Source organism: Podarcis erhardii (genome assembly GCF_964252035.2).
Source record: "Podarcis erhardii genome assembly, chromosome: 2".
NCBI classification, from domain to species: domain Eukaryota; kingdom Metazoa; phylum Chordata; class Lepidosauria; order Squamata; family Lacertidae; genus Podarcis; species Podarcis erhardii.
The window spans coordinates 82,558,096-82,582,123 of record NC_138498.1 but is presented as its reverse complement, the minus strand read 5'-3'; the positions used below and the strand labels follow the sequence as shown (position 1 = coordinate 82,582,123).

Genomic DNA, 24,028 nt, shown 5'->3' with positions numbered 1-24,028 from the left:
TCTCAAGGTGCTTCTCCCCATCTTTTATCCTCACAACAACCCTGTGAGGTAGGTTAGGCTAAGAGGCGATGATCAGCCGAAGGTCACCCAGCAACTTGCATGGCTGAGTAGGAATTTGAACCCTCGTCACCCATATCCAGTGCTCTAACCACTACACCACTTGGATTCGAAAAACCGTTTGTGTTCCTCAGTTTAAAAAATATAATTATTAAAATATATAATCTACTTGAGGCTTTTTTTTCCCCTCAGGAAAACAGCTTACATGCAGGCATTACATACTAGCATTTCATTACACACTTTACATACTAATGATGCAGGTTTACCACCTGAGTAAGAGATGGCTTGTGTGTAAGCAATGTTAAGATATAAAATGAGGAAGCTACCATTTCCTGCTCTCAAATTTTGTGGTATTGAAACAGCTTGCTTTGGGAGATGTTTGGGGTTTGTTTACGGGTTCTGATAATATTTGGACTGTAATTTTTAATTATGTCAATGTGGCCAGATCCCTTGAACATGAAAGGTTTTTTCTTTTTCTGTCTCTCCCCCCCCCCGACCCCCAAAAAGGATGTGAGACAACAAAACCAGCTATAGATGAATTATAGAAGAAAATTAGCTCTTGAAATAAAAAAAAAAGCTAATGTATTCTCTTTGGATCATCCACTTAAAATTTCTATATTAAGAGACTTTTTATTGAAAACGTAATATGAATGTGTTATAAATGAATTGAAGGCATCTCATATTTCCATCACATATCAAATCACATATCAAAGGCAGAGCACTTCACATTTAATCATAAAAGTAATGGGATCATCTCATGCATGCAAAATGCAGTGAAAGTAGCAGGGTGAGACAACACTGAGGTGAGTAAGCACCAAATGGCTTGAAATGACATTTATTTTTTCTTTCAGTTAAAAAGAAATCTAAACAATATTACATTTACACTGAAGCAAACACAGATTACATGGTTCAGGATCACACATCTCAAGAAACAAACTGAAATCCATGAAAACAATAATAAGAAATTAGAAGGTAGAGCGGAATACAATTAGTCTCTGTCAACTGGTGGCTAATGCAGACCATAGAGAAGCTTCCAGATCTTGTATGACTTTTTCCAAAAGCTCTGAAGACTTTCGAAAGGAATCAAGAAAGCTTCCAAACAAAAGGAATCAGTATTTGGGTTTAAATGTGGGAAAACCAGATGAAAATTCCTATTCAGACCTGCAGCTTACTGAGTGGCCTTTCTTTAAGGCTCACCACAAAGCGATCATGCCCTACCATGAGACAGAGTGAGGTGGTTGTATCAGGGAGGAGGTGCTGAGTGCCAAGGAGATGTTGGAGGACAGAACTGTATGTACCACATAGCCTGCCTGGTGCCCTGCTCTCAGGTATGGTGGGGGATGCTTTCCTGTCACCAGTACTGAAGTTTCAGCCTTCCAGGTTTATACATGGAATGGGAAAGGGCTCCATCTTGTCCTTTGCTATGGGCAGCGCAACCTTTTGGGCCAGCCCTGATCACACCTAATGGCCAGGGAAAGACTAATCCCCTTGTGATACTTCAGGGGTTCTCTAAAAGGCCCTGGTCCAGGGAGGTCACTAGAACAATCGCCTAGCTCAGTGGTGGCAAACCTATGGCATGTGTGCCAGAGGGGGCACTCAGAGCCCTCTCTGTGGGAACATGCAGCGTCGCCCCTTCCAACCCCCGACAATCGTATGATTCGATGGTTAGCCCACCGGGCTGCACTTCTAACCCCGCTCATGCAGGAGGAAGCAAAATGCCGCTGGGCTTACTGACAGTTCTGCACCAAGGCGCTTTAATACAGCGGAATGGAATGTTCACATTTTAACTGCAGCCTGTGGGCAGCAAACTGGCTACTCACGCATGCATGATTCTACTTGGCATGCGCGCTGCCCCTACAAACTCTGTGCTGGGGCGCCTCCCTTCCAGGCTGTGACTGACGGCAGCGGAGCGCTGAACCACTACGCATCTCTGGGCTTCACTCCGGGATTTCCTTTCAGTTACTTGGCCAGACCAGGAAGCAAACTTTTGAGCTGAACTCTCTCCCATTGCCATGGGTAAGTGCAAGATCTTCCCTGCTAGGGGATACACAGCAGAGGGCAAAGGAGACTGTTTTGTTTTTTTCATAGGATTGTGGGGAGTTGGAAGGTAACCCGAGGGTCATCTAAGTCCAACCCCTCTGCGATGCAGGGATCACAACTACAGCATCCATGGCAGATGGGCATTCAGCTTCTGCTTTGAAATCACCCAAAGAAGAGTTTCTTGATGGGAAATTATCAAAACGGCCATGTTGTCTGGGAGTAATTCCCTTTTTCATGATTTCCCAAACAAGGATAATGCAAACGTTTACCGTTCAATACCTAAGTTGTTTGTATGATTGAAAGCTCTCTTTGAAAGAAAATGTTATGAAAATGATATATAGATGGTACATGACCGCAGTCAAACTTGCAAAAATATACCATTTGTCTGACAATAAGTGTTGGAAATGTAAAGAAAACGAAGGAACTTTCTTTCACCTCTGGTGGACCTGCCCTAGAGTGAAGGCTTTTTGGGAAATGATATATAATGAGCTGAAAAAGGTATTTAAGTATACCTTCCCTAAGAAACCAGAGGCCTTCCTTCTGGGTATTGTCGGCCAGAGGGTGTTAAAGAAGGACCGAACATTTTTTATGTATGCAACAACAGCAGCAAGGATACTCGTTGCCAAGCACTGGAAAACCCAAGATTTACCCACACTGGAAGAATGGCAGATGCAACTGATAGACTACATGGAACTGGCCGAGATGACTGGCAGAATCCTAGACCTGGGAGAGGAGACGGTAGAAGAAGATTGGAAGAAATTCAAGACCTACCTACAGAAACATTGTAAATTGTATGAATGTTAAGAAGGATGCTAGATTATAAATAACTTGGCACCATTAAGTTAGACGAAGTGAAATATGAAGATAAGTTAAACATAAGAAAAGACAAATTTTGGATAATTATTAGGCTAAATTTAAACTTTTCAGGTTTGAATAAACGATATCTAAAATTAGAGATATAAATATTGGAAAAATAGATAACAAGAATGGAAATAAGGGGATAAATTGCTGGTTAGATATTTATAAATTAGGAACGCAGGAGCGGGAGATGCGAGGGAGTCCAAAGAAGTTAAGAAAATATGTTATGATATGTGTTATTTTGTTTTTTTATTTATATGGTAATTAAAAAAAAAACCTTCAATAAATTTTTTTTTAAAAAAATGAAAGCTCTGTTATTGTGTTTTTCTTTTAAGACAAAATATGTTAATGGGTTTTGGGTTGCAGTTTGGGCACTTGATCTCTAAAAGGTTCACCACCACTAGCTTAGCTAGTCCATTTGGTCCAGACTTCTCTACTGTCGCTATCTACAGATTTAGAGAGACAAGAAGGGCTCTCCTTTTATTTCCATGGTTGTGTAATTCAAAGCCAGAACCTGGAGTGAGATCTCATAAGGAGTAGCCAGAGGCAATGGCCTCCTGACAGCAGCACTGTTGCCACTTATTGGAGTGGTGTTGGGACAGGGCTGCAGCCACCCTCAGTTTGCCGCCACCCTGACAAATTCTGCCCCAGTACATGGCAGTGATGCCACGGTCAGGGAGCTCATGATGCATTGCCACCCCATCCTACCAACCAGTCCTACCACTAACCTAGAATCACCCCGACCAGAACATATTCTATAAACTTAAAAAAGCAATGCATATATTTATTTATGGAAAACAGCAATCAAAACATGGAGTCATTTGGTAAATAAAGGAATACAAATAAAGGTGTTGATCTCCTCACCAAATATACTTGGCTCTCCACTAACAGCAGGCTAACTCCCAGCCTTTTACCTATGCCTCCACTCTTTCTAAACTCACTCAATCTTCAGTCTTTCTCCATAGCCACTCTTCCTAAATGTCAACCTGTCACTCCATCTGACACTATCCACCATTCCAGTGCACTCTGTCACTAATTCTTCCACTTGTTGTTCTGTTACACACCTTCTAAAGCTATTGCTACATTTTGTGTTGTTCTATAAATTAATTATGCATTGTGCGAAGAGGTACTTTCGCCCTCTAACACCTGTAATGTGACTACTGTATGAAAAGCATGCATTTTCATTAGTCTGGGGCATGGCTTTTGCGTACATGATGTGGCCACCTCACTAAAGCTGAGCAGGTAAGGGTCTGGTTAGTCCCCATGTACCTCATCCTGAGCTCAAGTGTTACCAGCTAAAGGGCAGGTATGAAATTGAATAAACAAACACATAATGCAGGCAGAATAAATGCTCATAGCAAATCTTTCAATCTATCAATTATATTGACTTCAGTAAGAATCAGTAAATGAGCACCCATACTATGATTCTGAAGTTGGGAGAAAGTTGAAAAGCAGCTTTGTGATATAAGGTTCGTTGGTCTGGAAAATTCTACTTTTCACTGGGCAGACCCCAAGCCTTAAAAAGACTATTTAGAACCTGGCCCAAGCTACTTAGGTACATGGCATAATTAAAAGGAGTTAGCAAGCAAATGGAGAAAACAAGCAATTTCAAAGGCCGAGACTATGATTGAAGGCATTTTGCATCCTTGCATATATTTTTGTATATTTAGTTAATGATTTTAATGTTAACTGAACAGTAATCCTACAGTGATTTTTGCTGAGCCCAAAATATTAAACTATTTATACTTGGGATTTACGGCTTGGTATTAGCATGATTAACACTATTTATTCTTGTATATTTAAAATGACAATAGTATTTTCTTTTAACATTATTAACTTGCATCTTCATGATTGCTGCACTGGAGGCTTGAAGTCATGGACTAAAACTGTCATAAAAATAAAGCTGCAGCTCAACAAGACTGTCATTCATGCCTTTCCTTAATTTGTAGGAACTCTCATAATCTTACTGACCCATCCCCCAGTAATGACAGTATTAACTTCAGTAGCTTGGCGGGGAATACTTAAGAAAGAAAAACTAAGCATGCCAAGAACAGGAGAAAGAAGAGCAATTAATGTCAAGATGACTAGGGCACGTTTTTTCTAGATCAATATAAATGAAAAATTGAGGAATTTAAGAAACAATTATGTATTTTAAAACTAAAGATAGATGTTCTGCGTGAATCAGATGTGTTAGCTGAATGTTAATTTATCTGAAGCCTCCAGTTTTTATAAGTCTGCATAGTCTCACCTCTCAACCCTTGGTTTCCAAAAAAAGAAGACAAGTTTAGAACACAAAACCTTGAAGGGAGGAATGCAACAAGAATGCAAAACACACCCTTTTAAAAAATCAAACCATCCTCTTATATATAAATGCTGGTGCCACCCTGCATACCTAGACTGTATACCATTGCTGTCCTAAGCGAAACATCTGCATGGACAATGAAGCAAAAAATGAAAGCATTGCTAATATTATAAAAAACTGAGCTTGAACATGAGGCTGAAGCCCTATGCAGAGTTAAGTATGCTTAAATCTATGTATTTTTCTTGGTCTCAGGTATACCTACTTCTGCATCGTACCGGGCAAGAGAAAATCTCAGCACTGAACTCACGGTGCAGTCTTGCATGACTTATTTTATTAGTCTGTCTACCACACATCTCTAAAATTTACAAAACTAATGGAGGTGAGACCTGAATTCATTTTAAAAACCACTTTTCACACCAGATCCACAGGGCCTCTTGTTTCGTAGGAGGATATTTTGTTGCAGATCAGCCTCCTGCACATTCTTAAGTAAGCATGCCATGGAAGCTTCTGTTCCCAACCAGCTAGTCAGGTTCCAATCCTGGGATGAGGCGGCACTACCAGTGTTCATCCTACCACCAAACACAGCACACACCCTCAAACAATGCCACCTGCCTCACTGGCTGCTCCACTTTCTTTGGAAGAGCAAATTCAAGAGAGCTGTTTTTAAAAACATCTATTTAAAACATAGGTTTGCCTTATTTCCCTGATATGGCATTCTGGTTTTCTCAGGGTTGGGAGAGAACGGGACTCAGAAGTGAACCACTCTGTGGTAATCCTTTCACCTGCCGTCTCTGGATTTTTGTCCCGCATTTCTTTCATTTTTTGCCATTTAGGTGTTAATCTTCCTTCTAAGCAACCAAGTACTTTTATCCCTCTTGGCAGGTGTAATTTTCAATTCCCCTGACATTTCCTCTTCAACTACTCCTCAAGTACCCCGCGTAGTACGAACTGCCCGTGAAGAATTCCTTACTTTTACAAGCATTTCTCACATGCTCAAACGCACACGCAGTCACACTTTGTCACATTCTCACTAATATGCCATCCTTCTTTTGCTACAGCTTTGCTACTCCCTCTTTATGTACAGTTGCTACTCACTCTTTATGTACAGTTCCTCAATAGGCTCTGTTCTGGATCCAGTCTTTGTACAAACTCCCATGGTCTTTATGCCCAGTAGAATGGGGTAGGGGTGAAGGGTACAGATCTGAGATCAAGAGGGACTGACACTGCCATATTGTAGAGACCATAAGAGAAAGAAGTTAAAATAGTAGGTAGCAGACTCACTGGGAAGATTCATCTCAAGCATTTCTAGAAAAGGTGAGCCGTACCACTTTGAGGCACCTACCTTGTCTCATTTGTGAAATGCACCAAACCTGTATCAGCTAACCAGTGGCCTCTATCTGCACAGCCGCCATGTTTTTATGGGGTGGTGGCGGGGGGGGAGGGGAATCCACCTCAACAACATACCAAACTTCAAGAGTGTGTATAGCTAGAAATGCTGTTATTCAAATATTATGACGGTTGCTTTGATCCACTTCAGCTGCAGGATTCAATGGGAAAAAAGAGTATTCTTTCTTATTTTTAACCTTGAATACACTTGGCACAATTCTTCTCTCAACAATTCTCCATGATGAGAAATAACACAGAAAGCAGACATAATCATTACTGTGAATGCACAGTTCTCATCTGCATTTCTTTTTAAAGAAAGAGGATGCGAACCTAGCATGATGATAGATGTGGTCCATGCATCCCCAGTGACAGCCCACTCGCCCTAGAAGAGTCCTATACATGTGAATTCATTTGTGCTTATAATGCCCTGGACGTATCAGATAACCAAGAGCAAATGCACTGTCAGCAATGTAAGCCAACGCCTGCACCTGCAGTGCAGACCTAGGTTTAAGCGAACACCATACTTAAGGAAGACCTGAAAAGACCACAGAAAAGCATATATCTCTTCCGTGTGCAATCAGAAATGAAAAGTCCCTGATGCAAATTATTAATGAACGGTGCTGTTAAAGTATAAGCTCCATAGTATGAAAAGGAGCAGAATATATTGTTCTTTAAATAGTGAGTCATTTTATTAAAGGTATTGCCTATGCTTATACTACAGATAATAAAAATTAATAAAAAAAAATAAGGGGGAGTTTCTAATTCAAGCCCAAGAAATTACATTAGGACATGCATGTGTGTAAACATCTACAATTGACATCTCAGGAAATAGGCTGCATAATTAAAGAAATGTTGGGTGTTCTCATTCCATTTACATTGTTCTTTAAGTTAAAGGCAAAAATTTGTATCTCTGTGAACAATTGCTATAGGTACACTATAGCTTACTATATGTAACAAGAGCAACTATTGTTAACGGATAACTTTAACAACGATAAAACTTTAGAACGCAAACAGATTTCAAGATTCAGCAGGTCCCACCATAGAAGAAAACATGGTCTCACGCCTTTAAACCCTGCCTTTAATCTGGGATGTAAAAATGCCACCTTTTATAGTGAAGTATTGTACTAGGCTTTTATTGTCATTCAAATAATCTGCAACCACAAAAAGTACAGGAACTTCACCAGCATAAGCATAACTGCAATGAATGGGTGTATTCAGTGAATTATGTGTGATATTTGGCAAATATGGTTGTTTACAGTATGCCACCTAGAAAATGAAAAGGAACACTTTTTCAAGGTGCAGATAAAATCATGATCATTCAAACCCCTCCTCTAAACTTCATTGCAAATGGGCAGGTTGGATATATTTGGAGCTAAATCCAAGTTTACCACCATGCCCCCCACCCCAGTGTTTGCTAATGAAGTGAAGAATATGCCTCCCGCTACAGAAGCATATAGACAATTTCCTTTACAGTGCAAAATTTACATGACAACCAGCATAGGAACTGGGAAGATCAGCCATATCAAAGAAACAGTGTTGTGGTTCCCCCCCCCCCTCCTATTTACTATACTGCAGGAAGAACAGCTCTGTTTCCCTTAAAGGTAAATGAAAGACACTCAAACCAACTATTCATCCTGTATGGGGAAATATCCTTATTTGTCTGGAAGCAGACTCTCTTGAATTATTACTGAAAAGAATGAGATTATGAATACGTTAAGATTTCATTGAAAGGCACAGAGGAACAAAAATTAAATGACCCTTGCATTGGCTGGGAGGGTAACAACACCATATTTAGGCCACACAGAGAACACAATGCAGAGTGCAGAACAGAACAGCCCTGTCCCAAACAAGTGCATCATCATCACAGGCTTCACTGGAATGAACTGGGCTTGCGGCACCAATCCAGAGTCCTGCATCTTTGTAATTCAGCTTAAGTACAGTGAACTAGAAGTCAAATCTAGTGACCCAATGGGACTTCTTTCCAAACAGGTATGTCAAGGTTTGAAGAGTTACGTCTTGCATTGTAACATCGGTCCAAAAGGCAGGTGCAGGTTTCCTATGCACGCTGCTCCAGGCTACTAAATAAGGTGCCCATAGCATGTGTACACTCTACATTGCTTCTGCTCTAGTGCATTTGGTGGCTACAGTACTGCAGAGTAATGGCTCATGTCACTATCCACTGTAACAGATTCCTTTGCTTTGCCTTAGGAAATATTCTATTATCCTTCCATCCAAAATTAAATGCAAATTATCCAGTGAAACCAAGTATGAAACAGGATACCTGGGATTAAAAGCAAACTAAATTTTGATCCCGCAGAGCCCCTTTCTGTCTTTTTGCAAATGGAACACAAAAACAAAAACACCATTCACGCTACTACTTGTACACTTATGCGGCACTTTGATTAATACTTTGTTACCATGAGAATCTTACTGCATGTCCACGGGTGTCACCTTACTAATTTTTGTCTTCCAGTGGCACTTGAGTGTGACTTATGTTAGAATTTCACTGTTTCTACTCTCATCATTAGTATCTTTTTACTCATAGAGACACAACAATGGGCAGTTGGGAGGTGAGATGAAAGCCAGTAGCATTTGGGTTAACTCACTACTATCTCAACATCCAAATGGATTATTCTTCACAGCCAGACATTAGGAAGGGGTTTCACATCTGGGATGGTGCAATGATGTCATCTTGCTAACTGTCTGGATTACTACTGTTCCAGTGGACTAAATATTATTGTTTATGCCTTGAACTGTCCCCCCTCCCCCCACAACTTTGACACATCTGAAAATGAAAACACCAGGTATGTCTTTCTCTCAACAATGTTAAAAATATAAGCTATTGCAAATACAAATATTTGAAACAAAATCCTGCTGCTCCAGTTCTACAGAGAAATGCATAGCTTACAATACAGACGCCAAGTCAAAATTTAAAATACACTAAGAATCATAATAATAATAATAATAATAATAATAATAATAATACCACGCAAATGCTAGGACAGCTTAAAGACATTAGCAGTAGTACAGCTCGAAGTGCCCATCCTATCAGCATTGGTATTTCCTGTTTCATTTAGTTATGGTATTTCAAACCAAAACACAATATATTTTTTAAAAAAAAAAAACACAACCCGCCAGATGGGAATTAAATACACAATTATCAAGATGCAGACAGAGGAACACAGTACTGCCAGTGCAATTGAGAGATGATGAAGAGAATGTAAAATGAGCATTGTGGTGGCTTCCGATTATTTACACTGCAGTATGGCAACCAATAGGAAGGTATCCCACTACTTTAGATGATATTCTTTATTTCAGAACAATCTACCATAAGCAAATGAGGAGTTATTACAAAGAATACCATTTCAGAACTATTATGTCCTTATTTTTCTATGCAACTTTTGGAAAATGGCAAGAGACCACATTTTATACAAGGATTCTGAGCCAAAGGGGTTTCCAAAATTAAGGACTGTATATCTTGGATAATAACTCTTTTTTTAAAGTACATTTTAAGAAGATTAGGAAGCCTGTATATACTGTTTTTAGACATTTACCCATACCATCCTTTTTAAACAAAAAACAAAAAACTGGAAGGGGTGTTTTTACACAGTATCCACAGAAAAATTCTGTCAGTGAAGGAAGCATTATTTAATAAATGCTGAGTATTCCACTTTGGTGTATAAAAAAGCTTAAATAATTTGGAAATATTTCAAAAGACCTCAGGCCCAGAACTGTGTTCTGCCATAACTGTTATACTTTTTAAAAATCTCGGTTTTCAAATACTAAGTAACATTGAGAGGAAGAGTATTTTCTGCTCAGTTGTTATGTTTCTTTAACAGCCATTAAGTTTACTGCACTAACAGTAATTAGTGAAGCATAAAAGTTTCTTTGCCTTACCAACACAACACAGGAGCAAGGGCACTCTTATCAATAGCAAACTGTTTCAATTCACTGATTTGAATGGCACTAACCCTTACCATGCAAAATACACAGCACATTCTTTGTTCGGAGCAAAATCTTATTTATTTGGGTTTTTTTAAAAAAATCTATTTAAAGTTTAACTTGGTCCATTGAATCATTTCAATCCAAGCTCTAAAAATTGCATCTGGATAGCTGAATTTCACTTCGAAAGCTCATGTCTTCAAATCATGCGGAACTGCAACCCCGGAGCCCTTTTTCAACTTACCACCGGCCTGGATTTCTCATTTATTTTTAATTCATCAACAGCTATATTTAAACACAGGTTATCTGAAAGCAGGATTTTAATATAAGGTTGCATGTTTAAATGAGACCAGATGCAAGCTCTAATAATCTATAAAAGGTCTAATAATCTATTCTCCATTCTCATTACTCTCCAGAATTATGGAGACTTAGCCCAATTTCTCAAGTTTTTGCACTACTTCACAAGCTTATTACCCAGCTGTGCAGCTGAGCAGGAAGATAACCACATTCATTCTCCTTATCTGTAATGATGTAATACATCCCAGCACTGGCCTGAGATGATTGGAGGAATAATAGGATTGTAAAAACTGCAGAGATGACAAACAATAGTCAAGCCTTTGGGTCCCCCACCCCCCACCCATTGCAACAAAGTACAGCCAGAGAGAGCAAAATAAAATTTGCCCGGTTTTTGTACCTCTTGAATGAACTGTGTGTGTGTGTGTGTGTGTGCATGTGTGTTTACACAGAAAAACTGCTGCTAACATCATAATCCCCACCTAGGAAGCAAAACAAAAGCCAGGCACACTTCTAAATCTAAATAGCTCCACCACAGAGAGACAAAGTCATCTGGGTGGGCTCCGTTTAAAAAAGGGAGAGTAATCTAAAAATAACCAGTGCACGGTGAAGTCTATAGTCTCTGCAGTGTGTAAAAAGACAGCAGGCAGTTAAAAGTGTGGAGGGAGGGGAGGAGCGGAGAATCTCCTCTGACTGAAAGATGTCGTTCCTGTTTCTTCAGGGTACCAAACCGGATTCCATTTTCAGCACAAAATCCATCACTCCCGTGCGTACACCTGAAGCGATCCTTACCTTCTGCAGAAGTTGGGAACCTGAGTATTTCGCTGCGATGGATCTGATCTCCCCACCAAATGCAGAGGCCCAGAGTTTCACACTGCAAAGAGAGAAAGAATTAAAATGCGAACGGAGGGCAAATGTAGTAACGCATGACAGTTAACAACAATAACAACAACACCACCACTCCACTCACAATCTGAGCTAGCTGCAACTCACATATATACCTGCAGCTCAGGACTACAGTGCGCACCTCTGAGGAAGCAGACTGTGGTCCACAGAAGCTCACAGCCACAAGACATTCGCTTAGTCTTCCTGGTGCCACAAAACTATTTGTTATTTCAAAGCAGGAAGGGTGCGCTTTCTCAGTTTGAAACCCCCCCCCCTCCCCGTTGAGCTATTCCACTAGGCAAGGCGAGGGGAGTGGGGAGGCCTCTTTCGTCAAACTTGCCGGAGATGAAACTTTATCAAAACAAAACCTCGCTCTGCAGCAGCGGCGGCGGCGGCGTTTGTCAAGAGCTCCGTATTTGTGTTTATTCGCTTGTCCCTGAGCTCCTCGGCTGAAGCGGGACTGCGGGCGAGGAGCGAGTCGAGCGTGTCCGGCCAGTTGCCGGCCCAAAGTTCCCCCGCGGAGGGAAATTTGGGAAATAATAAGAAATAAAGCTCCGTTTCCCGCAAGCCCAAATCAAAACGGGGAGAGACAAGGAGCCATCCATGCCAACCCATTTCGGCCACCCCGCTCTCCCTGCGACACTTACACGGCCAAGGGGATCTGCTGCTCCGAGCCGGCCAAGGCCACCAGGCTGAGGCAAACACCTGCCCCGAAGAGGGCGAGGAGCCCCGCGGAAGCCCTCCCGAGCCCGGGCATGGTGTCGCTCCTCGGCGTGCCTTCCCAGCGACGCTGCTCTCGGCTTGCGCGGCGGCGGCGGCGGCGGCGGAGAGGGAAAAGCGAGCGGGCGGGCGAGCGAGCGAGCGCGGAGCCGGGGCGCGGAGTCACGGCGCCATCCTCTTCTCCTCAGCTCCGCGAGCGGGGCGGCTGGCTGGCTGGCTTCGCTCCAGTTCCTGAGGCGGGTGAGGAGAAATGGGGTGTCCTCGGCAACCCGCCCCACCGGCTTGCCACGCTGCTGGGCAACCACAACTCGGCTCCGCAGTCGGCGGCGCGCCGGAGTTACTTCCGCGAGTGACCTCGTGGCTGCTCCCGCCGGCGCCTTGAAGTGCAGAGCCCGGCAGGTTTGGGCGGGAAGGAGGGAGCTCGCTGTCGTCGAGGGTCAGGTGGGGAGGAGCTCGGCGGCCGAAGCGCGGCTCACTTTGCCCAGGGAAACGCAAAGAGGTCCCTCCCTCCGTCCCCTTTTGGGCGACGTGTGTACGCGCGCCTCCCTCTCCCTCTCTCTCGCCCGCCTCCCTCTCTCTCTCTCTCTCTCTCTGCGTTCATTCAGCGCTGCGCAGCTCCAGCGCAGCCTTCGTCCCAAATCAAGTCCGCGCTGCTAATATACCCTGGTGGAGAGCGGCGCGGCGTCGGCCGCCTTTTAAGGAGATGGTGCGCGCCGTCAGGCAGGCATCGCAGGGGGAGGGAGGAGCAGCAGGAGGAGGAAGAAGAAGAAGAAGAAGAAGAAGAGCGAGCCAGGGCCGAAAGTGTCTCCAAGGCGGCAGAAGCGGAGCAAGTCCGCAGGAAAAAGTGCAGGACGGGAGGCAGGACGATCCGCGTTGGGATCAGCGGCAGCAGGGAGCCGGAGGGAAAGGCGTCGCCGCCAGAACCGCAGCCCCGCCGCCGCCGCCGCCGCCGCCGGAGGAAGAGACCTGGTCAGTTTCAGGCAGCGCGCTCCTGCGTGACAAGCCCCGGTTAAGGCGGCCCCGGCGATGAAGGGCTGAGGGGATCGCTTCACCTCTTCCACCCGCGGCACTTCCAAGTCGCAGCGCGGGAGGGAGGAGGCGGAGGAGCGGGAGGAGGGAGGGCGAGGAAGGCGCGCAAGGTCGCTCCCTGCCGCTCGGCCCTCCTGCATCGCGCTGACGAGGAGCCAACCTGCGGGCGCCCCCTCGGCCCTTCAGGTCAGCAGCCCGCGCGGGCGGAAGGGCCTTCTGAGCTCCCCGCCAAGCGGGTCGCCGCGCGGGTCGCCGGCAAGCATGATGTGCTCGGCGGAGGCTCCCTCGGCTGCGGCGAGGCAAGATCCGAGAGATCTGGACGGGAACCCGGGTGGGTGAAGCGCGGGGAGGGGGGGGAGGATCCGATGAACGGGAGGAAATGCAGCACAAGGAAATCAATGCGAGCCTAAGTGACTGCTGGAGCCGGGGAATAAATTATTAATCTGGCCTTGTGGAGGAATCCCCTTGGTAAGGGGTGAGGGGCAGGATCGCGAGCTAGTGGTACAACTGAAGCCAAGATGTGTGTGTGTGTGTGTGTGAGAGAGAGAGAGAGAGAGAGAGAGAGAGAGAGAGGCGCTAAGGAAGCAAAAGATGCTATTTTCAGTTACTTAGGGGAGGGGGGGTAAACTGGTCTCCTTAACCTTTCCACCTCCCCCTGGTAACTCTTACCTTCAGTGCATCAGAAGTAAAGAATAAACAGTTGCCCACCTGATTGTAAAATAAGCATCCTAAGAATTAAAGGTGAGCTGAGTCATCCTAGTATTGTATTACAGGAGGGGGGGGAGAGAATGTACAGGAGCGCTCTCTCTCTCTCTCTCTCTCTCTGTAAGGTGACAGTGACTATGCACTCCTGTTTCAGGATGCAGTATCCAAGGCACCCACATGCCTAACTTTCTTAATAACTTTTGAACTCTGTTCAGAATCCTACCTTCTCCACCAGGGATTTTAGAAGTATCAAGCCCCTGTGACAAGTCTTGGTTCTCACACACACACTCCCCCCACTTTTTAGAAAACTTTAAAAGAAAAGAAACTGCTTATAAGAAAGCTGAGCACTCTGCAAAGAGAGGCACTAGTGAGACCTCAGCCGCCCACCTCCTTAATTTCCCAGAGTCATCTATACATATAAATTAGCATATGCAAATTTGTGCTATTATGAGACTGTGGCCTGAATCCTTTTAACTACCTATGAGCCCTCCTGCTTTCCAGCATGCTGGTCACTCTGCTTACAATGCGATACACTGCCTGCTACGGTCTTTCTAAATAAGAGATTTTGCCTCGAGAGAAACGAAATGTTTCTGCCAACCTTACCTTTATCAATCAAGCTGGGCCTATAGGATTCAAAAGTATGTACTGATTGTTTCATCTCATGGAAACAAGTCCCCTGTTTTCATTTTTATGCTTGAACTTGGGTAAAGCAGCAGCAGCTACTGCTGCAGCAGCAATTTAATGTTTATTTGTGGAGCAGGATCATCAACATTTCTGTATGTATAAATCCATGCTGCTTTTCCTTGAGCCATGTCATCAGGTGTGGTGTCCACTATCAGCTGGCAAACTGTAAAATAATAATAATGTGTGACTGGATAGCCATATAGCCAAAATGCGCTTCCATTTAAACAGCCAGGTGTTCATAAATACACACACCTGGGCATAGAGGGGAAGGACTGTAACTCAGCAGTAGAGCATCTGCTTTGCATCACAGAGGGTTCCAGACTTCATCCCTGACACCTCCTGGTGGGGTAAGAGAGTCTCTAATCTGAAACCACAGAGGGCCACTGTCAGTCAGTGCAGACTGTGGGAATGTTAAGGAAGGTAGGGAATGATATGTTGTTTTTATATTACCCCTCCTCACTCACGCTAGTGAGTAAACAGCAGAGTACATTCCCTTTGCAACTTATTGGAAGCAAGTTGATGATTCATTAGAATCCTTTAATTAAGCAATCCAGTCTGGATTGTCCAGTCTGGATTGTTCCTGGTAAGTTTCCCCTTTATTTCACTCTTAAAATAATAACAACACAAAACAGTCTTCTTTAAAAGTAAGAATAAAGCTTTGCTCACATTCAGTTCACAGCAGTAATCTGAAGGCAGGCTTTATTTTGTGGTTACCGTGAAAAGAAGTCCAAGCTGTCTCAGATTTTCTGCTTGTGGCCTCCATCCTATGTGAAGGTTGAGCCATGCACTGGCTAAGAGCCAGGAGAGCAAGAGTCCAAGAGTAAGAGAGTAAGAGTTCAAGAGAGAGATGGTTGTTTAGCCAGCCCTTTTATCTGGTCAACTAGTTTCACACCCATCTACCTGGTCACACACACAGGGAGGAAGCTCCAGAGCAGGTATGACAGGAAGTCCTCCCTGTCTGGAACCACATTCCCCTATGTGTCCATTCTGCGCAACAGGAAAATTAGGTACTTGACTGCTCTGGTAATAATACATCCCACACAGACAGTACTGAACTAGGTGGAGCAGTGGTCTGGCACAGTAAAAGGCAGATTCTTGTGTTTCTGTGTGATATATTGTATCTATCTAGTACAGCCAGAGTGAAGTACTCCAACAATTCTTTATGTGCATGTACCTTAGAAGCAATGCACACTGGCCTGTTGTTCCCACAATTTATAGAATCGTAGAATAGTAGAGTTGGAATAGTCCATGAGGCCCATCCAGTCCAACCCCCTGCAATGCAGGAATCTTTTCCCAACGTGGGGCTTGAACCCATGACCCTGACATCAAGAGTCTCATGCTTCACCAAGTGAGCTATCCAGGTGTATGTTCAACACTTGCTTATTTTGCTCTGTCTAGTGGCAGTTTGCAGGAGCCTGGGTTACATAGCTACATAGCTTCTGTCCCAGTGTCTCATATGCCTACATATGAGTACTGGCACAGTGATTAGGTGGGGTGAGGCTAACATGTAATGCGGCACCCCCTGGGTGCCCTACTTTCCCCACTGCCTCGGCTGCAGACATCAATGCTAATTTGAGGTGAGTTCTCACCAAAATCATGCGAGAGATCTCGTGCAATTTTGGCGCGATCTTGCCTGAAATCAGCACCGATGCCAGAGGTACAGGCGGCAGCAGCAGAGCAGCACTTCCTGTTTCACCTCATGGCGAAATAAGGTACACCACCCCCTGACCTGCAGTGAAGCAGTCATGCAAGTCATGCTTTGTTATGAGCACAACTTGTGTACCCACCCAACCTAAGGTTGTTCATGGCAGGACACCATACCTCCAACAACTGTTCACTGAGGTCGTCCGAAACCATCAGCATCTGGCAGCATGTCCAAAAGTCATGTGAATTACCCCCATTGCTGCATTGCATTGTAAGGTAAAGGACCCCTGGATGATGAAGTCCAGTCAAATTCAACTATAGAGTGTGGCGCTCATCTCTGCTTTCAGGCCAAGGGAGCTGGTGTTTGTCCACAGACAGCTTTGTTGGTTCATGTGGCCAGCATGACTAAACCGCTTCTGGTGCATGGAGCACCATTGTAGTACAGCTTCATAGCAAGATGGTTCCTCTAGCCATGGATCATTGCAGCCAACATTATGCCTGCAATACCATTAGTAACATCAAAACTGAAACATTATATCACAGTGTTTCTAAAGCCTGAATGTTTGGTGGCCAGGTAAAGACATATTGAAGGTTTTTGAGAGGATTTACATATTGATGTATCAACAGAGTGAGAAGAAACATTGGACAACTTGCATGATTAAGTTCTACAACCATGGAGATAACATTTTTAATATATAATAATCATGTGTTAGATCTAGACTAAGGCAAAATTGTTTTATAATCTGTAAGAAGCCAGTGTGGTGTAGTGGTTAAGAGTGGTGGACTCGTAATCTGGTGAACCGGGTTCGCGTCCCCGCTACTCCACATGCAGCTGCTGGGTGACCTTGGGCTAGTTACACTTCTCTGAAGTCTCTCAGCCTCACCCACCTCACACAGTGTTTGTTGTGGGGGAGGAAGGGAAAAGGAGATTGTTAGCTGCTTTGAGACTCCTTAGGGTAGTGATAAAGCAGGATATCAAATCCGAACTCTTCTTCTTCTAACTGTTAATGAAATTATGCCAAATTGAAAGCCCGTTAAATATAGAAGAGGATCGGAAGGTTCCTTCACTCAGATAGGCAGAGCATCCTCCAATGGAAGGGGTCTTCCTTTGATAGAAGGGCTATTTTCATTGGAGGATGGGAATCTTTAGATCCAACCCAATGTGTTTAAACTACAGGAAGGTTGATCTAGAATCTGGATCAGCCTGGTGTCCTCCATGTGGTTTGGGCTACAACCTCCATAAGCTGGGGCACCAGGTTGGCAAAGTTAGGAGAACTGCCTACACAGGAATAGTTACGCACTGGATCAAACTGTTCAGAAAGGTGGTGCAATGTTGTCTCTTGGATTTGCCATGAAAGCTTAGATGAGTATTGGTTTCTGGTGCTCTTTAGGAAAAGTATGTACTGCTTCATTTTAGTGCAATGGATCAATCATTAAAATGTCTCTAATCAAAAGCAGGGGAGAAACTAGCGGACTTGAAGAAGGGTGTGGGTGGTCTATTATGGGAAACTACAGCAAAGTCACCTTGCTGCTCAATGAATAAGCATTAGCTAGACAATTGTGCAGGGGTCAGGAAGTGTTACATGACCCACTCTGGCCTATTGTTATGAAAAGATTTCCTTGCTGGTCTGGCTAGTCTTTTCCTGCAGTTCTTTGGCCACAGGAACTATTGTCTATATTACACAGCTGCTGAGCTCCAGGTTTCCATCCACCACCACCCCAAGACAGAAGACCTGTCTTCCAGGTCTATCTGCAGATGCCAAGCATTGAACCTGGGGGCCTTTTGCATACAAAACATGTGCTGAGCTACACCCTGTCCCCAGCTTCTGGTCCCTTTGAGGATTTGAATCCTGACTTACAGTTCTGATTTTATGTGAATGACATACTTTGTATCCCATCCTCAGTCTGGTACTGCTGTTCAATATTTTAATAAGGGATTTGAGTGAGAGTATAGTTCTACATCTTTAAGATCATAAAATATTTGAAAGCCTTTAAATGCTTAGGAGAACAGAAAGAAATGCCACTAACATTCAACAGTGGGAAATCTAGGAAAGAATTCAAACACACACATACAAAGTGGGAGATAATTGGCTAGGGAAAAATCACTGCTGCGAAGGAGATGTGATTTATAGTGGAACACAAACTGAACACAAGCCAGCAATGTGATGCTGTAGCAACAAGGAAAATGTTATTTTGCATATCATTAGAAGAAGCAACATATCAAAAGCATGGGAGTTAACAGCACTATTAAACTCAACAGGATTCCTCTGTTATAGTGGTGCAGAGTTGTTGTTTTTAAGGAATGGATCTGCATTAATGCAGAATTGCAGAACAATTAAAGGTAGCATACAAAGCAAATGCAGCCATGTTGGTAAGCTATAGAATACGTAAGTTATGCAATGTAACACACAAGGAAAGACCAGGGATCCTCCACCTTCATCCCCTACCATCATCTGTCTTCCAATTCCCATATATTCAAGTCATAAAGCAATAATGGATGCAAACCATGGGTGGGAGAGAGACATGGCACCAATGTGGCCTAAGCCTATAAAATCAGGAGAGTCACAGTGCCCTTCATCAAATAGAGTCTGGATGTGAAATATGCTTCTGCAAACTTAAAGGATTTGAGGAATTTGTTTAGCATGCATTGGAAGCTGCCTTGTACCAAGTCAGATCACTGGTCCATCTAGCTCAGCTTTGTCTATATTGACTGATTGCAGTTCTCTAGGGTTTCTCCAAGCCTCACCTGAAGATGCCAGAGATTAAACTTTCTGCATGCAAAGCAGATGTTTTACCACTGAGCTATGGCCCATGGTTTACAGGGAATCTTCACCCATTCTTTTTTAACAACAGAGTCTGTTTGTATTGTAAGGCTGAAATTCTAAGCACCCTTAACTGAGAGCAAGCCCATTGAATGCAATGGCGTATTATTATTTTTAAAAAGAAACTTGAGTAGGATTGTGCCCTAGATGTCCTCAAACACTTCTTTTAGGGTTGGATTCCTCCTGCTGTCATATTTTTGTTTCCCACTCTGGTTCAGATCATGCTTCACATTTGCGCAGACGTGTTTTTCCTGAAGCTGTGCCTTAAATTTCATACTCTGCATATCTCTTTTTTACATTACTTTCCTCGCCTTTCATTTTAGAATGAAATATATTCATATATTATAGGCATAAAAATAATCCCACAGAGTTTGAAGTATGGTGGATTTGCTTAAAAGAGTTGGGCTTACCAAATTAACATATAAGAGGTCAAAATAGCATCGCTCTCAGGGAGGGAAATGGCCCCTCCCTCCTTGCCAACCTTAATGAGAAGGCTGGTACGCTTGCACCTCCTTCTGGCTGGCAGGAGCAGCAAAGCAATATGCTCCAATGAAGATACTTAGCTGAGATAATATGAAACGAGGAGTTTGCCTCCATCAATACCCTGGTGAAAATAAGGCCACAGTTGTGGGTGGATACATGAACAGTCCTGTCTGAAACTTGTCAAGGAGCAGGTTTCATGCAGTGCTAATATGTCTCCCCACATTCTTAGAGTCACAGGAATGAAAATAGCAACTGACCTCCATCTGGTATTGCTATGATCAGAAGGTCATGGTTCAAATCCCCACGACAGGGTGAGCTCGGTCCCTGCTCCTGCCAACCTAGCAGTTCGAAAGCACGTCAAAGTGCAAGTAGATAAATAGGTACCGCTCCGGTGGGAAGGTAAACGGAATTTCCGTGCACTGCTCTGGTTTGCCAGAAGCGGCTTAGTCATGCTGGCCACATGACCCAGAAGCTGTCTGCGGGCAAACACCGGCTCCCTCGGCCAATAAAGAAAGATGAGTGCTGCAACCCCAGAGTCATCTGCAACTGGACTTAACGGTCAGGGGTCCCTTTACCTTTTACCCTAGGAGGGTGCATCAGACGACTTGGGGGGTTTCTTTTTCGAATTCCAGTCACTCGATTTGAGGGCTGAACCGCACATGACTTTAGTCATGATTTAAATAAACAAGCTTAGCCTGGCCACTTTTGCTTGGGAGAAAAAGCTATTGGAGCCCAGACTGTGGAATATGCTTCCGAACCAAATATTAGCACAAATCTATTTTTCTGCTTTAAAAAATCACCCTCTGCCTGGCTGCTGTTTGCCCCCAGAGGTGCTACTTGATTTTCAAGGGCAGAAGGAGGACGGGGGAGCAAGTGAACCAGATTTTCAATACATTTGGAGTTGGTCTTTATGGCTGCTTTTTCTACAAGCAGGTTAAAGTGGCCAGGTTAAATTAATTTATTTTAAACATGTAGTTTGCTCTTAGAGGAGAGTTTGTTCTGTATCTTTTCAGCAATTACCTCCAATACTTAAGCCTGTGCCTTTTTTGTTGGTCATGCATCAGTTACTTTGGAAACTTCCAAATATCCTTTCTCTGTTCATTTGCTGTTGCTTTTAAAATCACAGCAACTAATTCTAGTCCAAGGATTCAAGCCTCAGCATTTCTGTAACAGACTCCTGGGTCCTAGGCTAGTTCTCTTAAGATGTATAGAGCAAAGTTAGACAAAGTTAGGCAGGCAACAGAAGCAGATCCATGGGTTAATAGCTCTTTTGCTAGGTACAAGATTGCGAAAACTCCAAAACCCACAATGGGGCAATACCTTTATTGGCACCGACCAAAATGTCACAAGGAAGCAAGGCATTTTAAAATTTCCAAGAAAATCAGAGAAAGTTGAACAACAAGGAAGTGTGTTAGGCACAGAGACAGTCTCTCAACAGCCACAGAGCAATTCTCTGTATGACAGGTATGCAAAGCAGACAGATATTTTGCACCATCAATCAAGCCTAAACTTGAGAACCTTTATTTTCACCTGCAAGTAGCTTATTTGGTTCAGCCCTCCCCAAAGCAATCCCTGAGTTTCCTTTTGCAGTTTCTCTTTTCTACAACTGCTCAACCTAGGGAGCATGTGCTCCTGGGAGCTTGCCTTAGCCAAAGCCATCTGCATTTGCTGTACCAAACAGTGAGAGAGAGGGTTTATACCTAGGTAGTAGAAGCACCCCAGCAGAAAAGAGGGGGTGCAGAATAACTGGAAATATGAACATTATTGGTGGGCAAAGTGTAATCTTCTGTGCCTAATGATTAGCTGCAGAAGGGGTTTCTAGCACCTCATGATTCATGTCCAAGGAATGCTTGCATCAACATCCTACAATGGAGGCTATGACAGGTACCATTTTCATACCTTAAGAAACCACTTTGTTGTGTGCATTTATCTATATTTTTGGCTAGGGGTGGTATTTCATTGGTTTTTGGTGATGTTTTTCTGATTCGTGTTATTCTGAATGAGCTCTTGGCTGCATGAAAAGTGACAGTGCAACCAACAAAGACTGCAATCGTCTTCTACCCATTTACCTGGCAGTAAGCCCAATTAATCTGAGTTGAACTTGCTTCCAAGTAGACATGGATCCAATTGTGCTGTTAGTGTATATTTCTTGAATGCAGCGACCACACAAAAAGCCACAACTTCAGAACCTAGCATATAAAATAGTGAGCTACATCTCTGACATACACACTCAAAATTGTCAAATCCCTGCTTTAATATCTGACTGGCAACTCAACAGCTTACCTGAAATTACACACCTCACAAAGAGCTGCCTGGCAGATAGCAAGCAAAGACTTGGAGACTGTTACTATAATTTGGTGTTCTTGGAATAGCGCAATCAACCAGGGGAGCAGAAAAGAAAAGGCATAAACAGGTGCTAGAATGATGAACGGTTATCCATTGATCATAGGCTATTTAGTCCATAGCTCCACACATTTAAAAGGCAACAGGACATCCTAATGGAATGGGAAAACCCTAATTATCAGGTTTTTGCACCCTGGATACACTATAGGTTTTCCACCCAATGTTTTTTTTCTAGAGGCTTTTTGTGGCAAGTGTGCCGGTTTCACCTTACCTGCACTGTACTGGTTGGCATGTACAGATATTACACCTTGAATTCCTGGGAATTTGTGTTATTTCCACATTTTCAAACATGTATTCCAAACACTGGAAGAACAACATGAAAGGATGGCTGTGTGACATGCTTGGCTTCGAAAGGTGCAATTACTGCACCTGAAGAAGGAAATTAGGAAGGAGATTTTGGCTGGGCATATGGAGCAGGGGAAACAGCAAGTGAAAATGAAATAACTGGCATGAATGTTTATTGTGCTTCATTTTCAGGCAGCTACATACGGCAAGCTCTACTCAGATGTGTGTGGTGTATAGCATCAACAAAAATAACCAACTTTCTGATATCTGCTTTTCACCCCATATCCATGGTTTTGATCTACCCATGTGTCTCAATAGCAGAGGAGGGCAATATTCCAAAACCTCATGCAAGTGTTAAACCAGAACTCTTAAGGCTGTAACTTTTTTTTGGTTGGAAATTGAAGGCATAGTCCACAACTCTGCTTAATTGGAGAGCAAGGTGTGGAATGGCCATAAGTAAGTCTCAGACTTAGCATTCCTATCTCAGCTTCTTCTGCACCCAGCATTTCCCTGCCATACTGGTTGAGCTTCACCCTTGGTGTCCCAATTCCTTGGCAACACCCTCATGCCTCATATTAGACCATCTAGCAGTCCAATCATGCCCAAGCTCATTAACCTCCTCCCCTTTGGCTCACATTTAAGGATCTATTCACTCAATCAATTTAGCATGTCCGGAGAGGGCTGATAGGATCCAGACTGATTCATCTGTGGTCATGGTGAAATGATTGTGAAATTGCAACACAATGGGTTCAAATAACAGCTGGGCACTCCAGCTTCCCCATAGCTATTGAAATGTTGATGTTCTCAACTGATCTGTGGAGTTGAGGTGAAACACGAAGAAATGGTAATGGTCTGAAAGACCACCTCGTTATCTACAGACCCTCTTAGGTGTTAAGGTCAGCAGAGAGAACCCTCTTGGTGGTTCCACCACCCTCAGAGACTCAAGGAAGTGGTGACAGCTGGCACCTTCACTGTACAGTTTTTGATGAATGCTGAAGACGGACTTATTTACCCTGGCCTTTGACACCTATGTATATTTTCAAGACTCACCCATCTCTTATGGTTGCAATTTGTTTTAAACTGTTTTTAATGTATTTTACATTGTTGTAGTCCATCGTGGGATGTTCGGGTAAAGGCTGGCCTCTTCTTCTTACTATTATTATTATTACTACTACTACTATTACTACGGCTGCCGCTAATGCTACTCCTACTACTATTATCAACCCATTCAACCAAGTCTGACACATAAATATAATCTTCACTTTGGCTCTCACATTTACCTTCTAGTTGAAGAACATTCCATATTCAGATAACCGCAAGATCTCCTAGTTTGATTCTCCTAGTTTCTCTGGGGAGAATCCTGAGGGAAAATAATGTCTAAATCAGATCTGAAAAGATGGGCTTTTATTCTGGCAGATCCACCTCTACACTCACAATTTATTTATTTTTAAAAATTCTAAGTGGTATAAGAAAAAAACTGATGCAACCA

The 24,028-nt window shown here is 43.4% G+C and overlaps 1 protein-coding gene across 3 annotated transcripts in view; it reads right to left on the bottom strand.

Annotated features, from left to right (window-relative positions):
• CACNA2D3 (calcium voltage-gated channel auxiliary subunit alpha2delta 3) overlaps positions 1-12,720 on the bottom strand; it is a 494,938-nt gene extending 482,218 nt beyond the window's left edge. For 2 of the 3 annotated variants that reach the window (XM_081848836.1, XM_081848837.1), the window contains exons 1-2: positions 12,412-12,720; positions 11,672-11,753 (exon numbers count right to left, since the gene is read on the bottom strand). In XM_081848836.1, the coding sequence (XP_081704962.1) occupies positions 11,672-11,753; positions 12,412-12,521 (192 nt within the window). In that variant the 5' untranslated portion in view covers positions 12,522-12,720. Of the gene's footprint in view, positions 1-11,671; positions 11,754-11,872; positions 11,971-12,411 lie in introns of those variants that run through there. The other variant, XM_081848838.1, reaches the window with a different exon arrangement.
• Between the last annotated feature and the right edge of the window lie 11,308 nt (positions 12,721-24,028).